Source organism: Spermophilus citellus (genome assembly GCF_964194105.1).
Source record: "Spermophilus citellus genome assembly, chromosome: 6".
NCBI lineage: Eukaryota > Metazoa > Chordata > Mammalia > Rodentia > Sciuridae > Spermophilus > Spermophilus citellus.
In genome coordinates, this window is record NC_138187.1 from 75004132 (window position 1) to 75013195 (window position 9064).

Genomic DNA, 9064 nt, shown 5'->3' on the forward strand with positions numbered 1-9064 from the left:
TTTAAGAAGGTTTAAAGAACATTTTTTTCCCAAAATAAAAAAGCTAGGGAAGGATAGGCATAAATAGTTGTGCTAATTAGAAAAATGTTTTCACCTCAAGCTATATAATAAACCTATTCTCCGTGCGTGGTTTACTTCACTATAATATAGTATTGCCTATTTAGTTATGAACAGTTATTGATTCTAGTATAAAATAATATGCTTAGAAATTCTGCATAGTAAGCTGAACTTGTTTTGAGATGGGTTATTTTTAGCTTCTGTTTTTATTGGTTTTATTTGTTGATCAGGGATATGGCTCTGGGTAAACAAAAATCCAGTTTCCTTTGTCAACTGGAATACTGGAGATCCCTCTGGTGAACGAAATGATTGTGCAGCTGTAGACGCATCTTCTGGGTTTTGGAATAATATTTACTGTTCTTCTTACAAAGGATATATTTGTAAAAGACCAAAAAGTAAGTAAGAAGCTTATCACATGGCAAATATGTTCATGGGCCAGTTTTTTTCATATAGTAAGATGCCGGTATGGGATTATAACTGATTCCAGATCTATTGCAAGCTTTCTCCCATTATCAGTGAAAAATCCATTTTGCTGTGGGGATCATTTGCTGCCCAGCTGTGAGTGAGTGAACAGTATTCTGTCTGCTAGCCGACAGAGTAATTTTGGTTTCTCAATATGTTTATAATGGGATATTCATGCCAATGGATTTGCAAAACTGCTAGCGATTTGGACAGCCCATTTACAAAGCCCTACTGCACAAGGGGAAAGGGGTGAAGTAGTGACCAGTCCAAAACAGAAGAGGCCGGGACTCTCAAGAGAAAACAGAATTGATCATGGAGGAAGTCATCTAAAACCAGCTCAGTCTCCCTCTGAGATAGAGTCGAAGACTATGGAAGGAAAGGAATTGAGAAAATTAATAGTTAATTGGTCACCACGTGTCATTGTCTGGACTTCAATAATATTTTGATGCTATTCTACCTAGCATAACATCCTTCTGAGAGAGAAAATGATTAGTTAGATAGAGGTTTAAGTACACAAATTAGATACACTAATTCTGTCACCTTGGTAGGTTTTTCCTCTGGGAATGTTGGGTTTGCACTCTGGGTCCAAGTTTGCCTTATTTTACTTTTCATTCAAATGCCGTGTGATCACCATCTCTAGCAGTCAGAGAAATGCAAATCAAAACCACCCTAAGATACCATCTCACTCCAGTAAGATTGGCAGCCATTATGAAGTCAAACAACAACAAGTGCTGGCGAGGATGTAGGGAAAAGGGTACTCTTGTACATTGCTGGTGGGACTGCAAATTGGTGTGGCCAATTTGGAAAGCAGTATGGAGATTCCTGGGAAAGCTGGGAATGGAACCACCATTTGACCCAGGTATTGCCCTTCTCGGACTATTCCCTGAAGACCTTAAAAGAGCGTACTACAGGGATACTGACACATCGATGTTCATAGCAGCACAATTCACAATAGCTAGACTGTGGAACCAACCCAGATGCCTTTCAATAGATGAATGGATAAAAAAAAATGTGGCATTTATACACCATGGAGTATTACGCAGCACTAAAAAATGACAAAATCATGGAATTTGCAGGGAAATGGATGGCACTAGAGCAGATTATGCTTAGTGAAGCTAGCCAATCCCTAAAAAACAAATACCAAATGTCTTCTTTGATATAATGAGAGCAACTAAGAACAGAGCAGGGAGGAAGAGCAGGAAGAAAAGATTAACATTAAACAGAGACATGAAATGGGAGGGAAAGGGAGAGAAAAGGGAAATTGCATGGAAATGAAGGGAGACCCTCATTGCTATACAAAATTACATATAAGAGGTTGTGAGGGGAATGAGAAAATAAACAAGGAGAGAAATGAATTACAGTAGATGGGGTAGAGAGAGAAGATGGGAGGGGAGGGGAGGGGGGATAGTAGAGGATAGGAAAGGTAGCAGAATACAGCAGTTACTGATAGGGCATTATGTAAAACTGTGGATGTGTAACCGATATGATTCTGCAATCTGCATTTGGGGTAAAAATTGGGAGTTCATAACCCACTTCAATCTAATGTATGAAATATGATATGTCAAGAGCTTTGTAATGTTGTGAACAACCAATAAAAAATAAATAAATAAAATTAAAAAAAAATTAAAAAAATTAAAAAAAATCAAATGCTGTGTGATGCCTTAGGCTTCAATAGGCTGACTTAAAAATTCTTAGCTTAGGATATTTTACTTATGGGTAGATTTGATAGGTTTTTTAAAAGGTATCAGTGCTCAAATACATGTTGGAGGATCACATTTTCAGATCTTCTGTGTTCAGAATTACCATTTATCTTTAGGATGCTGCTATAGCATAAATAAACAAAAGAATAGATGGAGATAGTTTTTTGTATCTGTATCTCTCTATCTATCCTATCCTATTTATCCATCCATCCATCCATCCATGTCATACCATATCATACCATATCACCAAATATGGAGTATTCCATGTATCACTGAGCCAAATAAAGATTGCTATTTGCATGCAGTTACTATGGATTTTTATAAATATTTTTTAAATTTTTTTTACAGTTGTTGATGCTGAACCTACTCAGACATTAATGACGACAAAAGGTAAGAAAACTATGAACTTTCAGTATTAATCATATGATACAGTTTAGTTTAAAAGTCATAATAATTACTACCTACTCTTGCATTTTAAGTAAAATTGTTTTAATTAACTAGCCTTTCTGATTATGTCATCAACCTACCTTGATTGATATTTTAGTAAAATAGGGTTGGGAGTCATGTTGGTATTTTTACACTAAGAAGTTATTGAAGACATCATTGACTCTTATTACAAAGAATTTATGAGAACCACTGGATGAAATTTGAAATTTCCTCAATGTTTGTAGTTTGTTTGTTTGTTTGTTTGTTTGTTTTTTTGGTGATGGTGGTACTGAGGATCAAACCCAGGGCCTTGAATATGCTAGGCAAGTACTACATCCCCAGGCCTTTAAAAAACTCTTTTTTATTTTGAGACAGAGTCTTGTTAAGTTGCCCAGACTGGGTGGGATTACAGATGTATACTACCACACCTGGCTAATCTTTTCTTTTTATAGCAAAGTTCTTTTGTGTTTTTGTCTTAACTTTCATAGACCATTTGAACTAGGTAATTAATCCTATTTTACTCATTTTATTGACTGCTAAATAAAGCTCAAGGTGAAATTTATGGCTCTCTTCTAATGCCCTTATTATCCTTATTCGTGCTATTTGTGTACTAATTATATTCATGAATTTAAATCTCCACTATTCTTAGATTTTTCCAAAATTTTTATTTATTTTAAATAATCATTATTATTGTATTATTTTATCTTCTTATAATCTGTCTTAAATTACTTGGAAACAAAATGTGTGTGTGTGTGTGTGTGTGTGTATAATTTTTAAAACATTTGTTATTTAGGTCAGTAGTATGACATACAATATTCCTGTAACTGAATCATAATCTTAATATTTTAAACTATCCTCTGTATCTTGCTGATTTTGTTTTTAATGCTTTGAATTTCTGCTTGATAAATATCACTTGAAAGAATATTCATGTATTTTAGTTTTTCAATAAGGAAAGTAGTATTGTGTGCTATCGCATAACCCTGTCTCTCTCTCCACTTGTTTCCTAATGATTTTATTTATAGCTGACTCAAGGAAGATGGAACCTTCCAAACCATCTTCCAACGTGGCAGGGGCTGTGGTCTTTGTGATCCTCCTGATTCTAGTGGGTGCTGGCATTGCTGCCTATTTCTTGTATAAGAAAAGACGTGTGCACCTACCTCAAGAGGGTACCTTTGAGAACACTCTCTATTTTAACAGTCAATCCAGCCCAGGAACCAGTGATATGAAAGATCTCATGAGCAACATTGAACAGAATGAACACATGGTCATCTAGTATCATAATGTGATTTTGTTATGTTTGAATTTCAAAAAAATTGTAACTAAAGTTTTAAATTCTTTAATTCAATGTGATTGTTCCTTTTAAAAATGTGTACTGTATTATAATAAATAGTCTGTTCTTTTTCTCTGCCTAATTGAAGAAATAATTGCTTGTTTTCTAGCCTGGCAATATGTTTTCACCAAAGAGGGATAATAATGTTGATTACCACTGTTTGAAATATTTTAGGCGAATATACAGCACTATGATGCTTATGAATCATCCATGGGTAGCTAGGATCAACTTCATGCAGATTACAAGAGCTCTAGAAATAACCAACTAAGCCTCTTGAAATATGTAAACGAGCTCCCCCAAATATGCTCCCACTGAATTATAATCCAACAACTAGAAGACCATTTCAAAATCAGTTCAAATAACCTCAGATGGAATAAAAATTCAGTCAGTTTCCACTTTTACGAGTCTTGATTTCACTCCAATAATTTAGAAGTTATTTGTCCACATGCAGAAGAATAAAGTGGTCAAGAATCTTGTTACCCCAGCCAAGGTTTTGCAAGTTGTTCTTTGTACTGTTATATGTATATCAGGAGGGAAAAGATGTGAAAAATGTAAATTTGCATAACTGGATGTATTTGGATTATGTGAAATAAACATTAAAGATAAGGTCTATTTTTAATAGATTTGCATTTTGGTGCTCTTGTTAAGTGTAAATTTGCTTTAAAATGAGATTTATTTACTTTAAATTTTACTCTTAAAATAAATGATGTTATCAGCAGAAGAATTCTTTAAATTGAACTCTTCATCTGTTTGGAAAAGGTATGTTGCTAAAACACTGTGGAATATGAGGTTTTCACCATACTCACCAGCACATTTCTCCCCCCCTCCCCCCCGCCCCCATATTCCCTGTATCATTGATTCAACTCAGAATTCAACAAAGGTGCTATTATTGAGAACTTAAAATACTAAAGAATCATTTTCTCCCTTTAGCATTTTTTTAGCTCAAGAGTTTGGACATAAATAAAGGTTTATGTACATTGTGAAATATATCATAGATTTCACATCCACACATGGTACTCTCCTGCCCACTCATCCTTTTACTTTCCTAAGATTTCATTCGTGGGCAGGAGTTCTTTACTCAGGACCACTGGACAGGACTCCTTAGATGGCATTAAGGAGGCGGTGGGGGGATGAAAACACATTTATTCACATTTGTTCCCTTTTTTGAGGGGGTGATATGGATAGTTATATTTTCAAGAAAGTCAATAATTCAAAAAAGATTCAGAAGCAACTAGTTGAGTAGGGGGCTATGACAAAGTTTCTAATACCCCAACTTATAGGAGACAGAGCAATCGGAAGTGAGAAGTAATCAAGTATGGAAAAGGTGTTTGGGCTCAAACAACTCCCTTTTCTACAACTAATAGAAAACATCTTGCTTTTATTTTCTTGGTAAAAACAAAGCATGTTCTGCTTGAAGAATTCCAACAGAAATAATGGTTATAGAGTCAAAGCAGTACATGATGAATTATACTAAGGGAATCACTTTCTCTCTTTCTCTCTCTCTCTCTCTCTCTCTCTCTCTGTGTGTGTGTGTGTGTGTGTGTGTGTGTGTGTGTATTCTGCCCTCAAGCTGCATGAGAGAATTAGAAATATGGAATGGGAGATATATACAAGTGAGGCTGGTTTGCAAATTCTGTAGGCAAGTCTTTTCATTGTAATTCACATAAAATACTTTAGACTCAACACAATATATATCTCAGATTCAAATATCTTATCATTTGGAGAAACGGTTTGACAGGGTTGCTGAGTATTATGTTTCACAATCTCACATTACCCATTCTGACATATGTATCCAAGTCACATGTATCTACAGACCTATCCAAACATAATACTAAAGCACCAACAATATGTTTTGGGAGAAGGTATTGGGTGGAGTAGACCAGTTTTGCTTTTGGTCGTTTTAGTTTTTTGTGTTTGTTTTTGTTGTTGTTAACTGGAAGCTCTCCCTGGCGATTGGGTATTATTTGAGTGCTGTTGCTCTTCCTCACTAGCTTTAAAACTTGTATCAGGTTTTTATCAGAAATCAATAGCTGGAAGATTTTTGAGAATGGTTTTTCCTGGTTGAACTCAATGTGAAAAGTCTGTTATTTGAACTCTAAAAATAAAGGTGTTGTCTATAGAGGCTGGAAGACTCTTGACTCATCCATTTTTCAGTATTCATTCACATATCTGTTTACATTTTTATCCAGTCTTTTATCAAATATTTCTTGAGTGTCTTATATATATGTGGCAAGCATCAAGCTAGCCTCTATAGATTCAAATATGGGTAAGAAGCATAAGAAGAACAGTCTAGTGGTGGTCCAGACACGAGCAGATCATTTTGAAACAATATGGCAGAGATGCTAGAACATGCCAAAGGTATAAATGGAGTAATGAGATAGATAGATGTGGTTGCCATCAGGGCAAAGCCACGTTTTGTGGGCCAGAATCACAGTACCCACTATCTGTCAGGCTGGATTTCAGTCTTGCTTTGGTCCCATCCTTTCAATGTCCTTGTTCCTCCCTTTTGGAATACAGTGTTTTTGCTGTGCCATTGTATATCAGATATATGTAACTTGCTTTTGATTTTTCAGAAGCTTATAGCCAAGAGTTTGCCTTGAGTCTTTTTTTTTTCAGTTCTTAAAAATTTACTAATTATCATTCCTTTAAGGATTTTTCTTTGCCTTGAAGCTTGAAGGAGACTTTAGATTTGGACTTTTGAGCATTGCTTAAACTGCTAAGTCTATGGGAACTCTTGGAGATGGACTAAATACATTTTGTACTGGGAATGGACATACGTTTTTGGGAGCCAGAGGGTGGAGTGTTATGGTTTGGATCTGTGAAGCTCATGTATTAGGCAATGCAGGAATGTTCAGAGGTGAAATGATTAGATTTTGTAAAATGTAACCACATTGGTGGGTCAATCCACTTGATGGGTTAATAATTTAAATGGACTACCAGGTGGTAACTGAAAGTAAGTGAAGTGTGACTGGAGGAAATAAGTCACTGGGACATAGTCTGCATTCTATTTGCCCATGGTCTTTTCCTCCTCTGCCTCCCACATGCCACATGCTGAGCAGCTTTCTTCCGCCACGCCCTGATGTTCTGCCTCACATGAGACCCAGAACAATGGATTTGGCTGGCCATGGACTGAACTTTTGAAACCATGAGTCCAAATAAGTTTTTCTTCCCCTAGTTGTTCTTGTCAGGTATTTTAGTTGCAGTGAAGAAAAGCTAACATACCCAGTCTTTTCAGAAAGACAGGAATTCATTCAAAAGGATGGTGTCTCCATTACCTAACCACCTCCTGATAGGCCCCACCTTTAATGGTCTTACAATTTTTTAATACCATTACATTAGAGACCAAGATTCTAGCTCATGAATCTTTGGGGGATGTACCGTATCCAAACCATAGCAATACGAGTTTTTTTGTGAGATTGTATTCTGTGTCAAATTAAGCTTGAAAATTAGTTCTTTTTCCCCCAATATTATTCATACAATTTACTTATTTTCATTAACTAAATGATTGTATAATCTAAGAGTCTCTTCATTTGTTTGAAATTTATCTCTTCTTTAAATTACTACTTTGGGATGATAAAAAATCCTCTTGTTAATATTTCTTTCTTGATCTCAGAATAATCTCTATTGGTTTCATGACTATTTGCTTTTTGCTTTGTTTCATGATCCCATTAAACTTATTTGTATTTTCTCCTAATTCTTTAATAAATTTAAAAATGATCAATCAAGGTTATACTTTTCATACATCTAAACCTTCTATTGAAGCATTTCTCAATTTTTTTAATTGAGATTTTCCAAGTGAAAGTTAAAATTGTATATTTGCCAGAACTCTAGTAACACACATTCTCATCAAAATAGATAAATTGAAATTATAAAAGCAATTATAGTGGTTGTACAATTGTTCATACTATTTCTAAAACATTATGCTTTAAGTAGACATTGCTGATAATTGAAATTTCAACTTACATTTTTCAGACTCTGGTGATAGAAAAAAGTTTGTATAGATTAGATCAGGTTTCATATATTTCTAACCTTTCTCCTCTAATTCCTCTTTGCTTTGGTCCTGTCTCTCAACCTTCCTGTCAGGCTGGGTAGTTTTGCACATGGGGTGACCAGGTATATTCCAGAAACTATTTGGGAAGTGGCATTTTGATGTGTCCCTTTCACCAGGCTGAGCTCTGGTACTGTTACCCAAACATAAACCTAAGTGCTCAGTGAAGAGATGTTGCAGAAGTAGTTAAAGTCCCTAATCCATCCACTTTCCATTCAAAATATTATCCTGAGTGGGCCTGAGTTAATCTGTTGAATTGCCTTAAAATCAGGCTTTGGCTTTTCTTGGGGAGAAGCAAGGGAAGGAGAGACTCTTGACTGTAGAGTCCAACTTTGGCCTGTGAAACTCTGGCTGCTTCGTCTTCCCTTTCTGATGGCCTGTGTTATGAACTTCAGACTTGCTTAGCCAGTGTTTGGTTTGGGTTTGGAATGTTTCCCCAAAAGTTCATGTCTTAGGCAATACAGTAATGTTCAGAGCTGAAAAGATTGTACAGCAAGAGCTACCACTTCTTCCATGGATTAATCCATTTGATGGATTGATAATTTGAATGGACTACTGGGTGCTAACTGTAGGGAAGTGAGGCATGGCTAGAGGAAGCAGGTCACTGGGGATGTAACTTCGGGGACTACATCTTGTCTCTGGCTTCTTTCTCTCTGCTTCATAGCTTCCATGTGCTGAGCAGTTTTCCTCTTGCCACGCCCTTCAGCCATGATGTTCCTGCACTGGAAACGTCCAGACAGGATCTGAGACCTGTGAGCCCAAAGTAAACTTTTTCTCCTCTAAGTCATTCTTGCCAGGCATTTTGATCACAGTGACAAGAAGCTAACATAGCCAGTCTGACACAACTGTATAAGCCAATTCCTTGTCATATCTGTATATCTATGAGTATCCTACTGCCCACATCCCCACACAGGTGGTGGGAATGGGGTTCTCCTCTGGTGGAATGGGCTGACTGAGAAATAAAAGCTAAGAGAAATAAAACAGCAAAATAACCACAGAACACAGAAAGTAGTTTCAAACTGGGGGCAGGACAGGCAAGCT

The 9064-nt window shown here is 36.2% G+C and overlaps 1 protein-coding gene across 1 annotated transcript in view; it reads left to right on the forward strand.

Annotated features, from left to right (window-relative positions):
• Positions 1–6000, forward strand: part of MRC1 (mannose receptor C-type 1) — an 86562-nt gene extending 80562 nt beyond the window's left edge. Inside the window, exons 28-30 of the mRNA XM_081298996.1 lie at positions 288–452; positions 2568–2609; positions 3668–6000. Of these exons, the coding sequence (XP_081155122.1) occupies positions 288–452; positions 2568–2609; positions 3668–3918 (458 nt within the window). The 3' untranslated portion in view covers positions 3919–6000. The remainder of the gene's footprint in view (positions 1–287; positions 453–2567; positions 2610–3667) is intronic.
• Positions 6001–9064: the final 3064 nt, after the last annotated feature.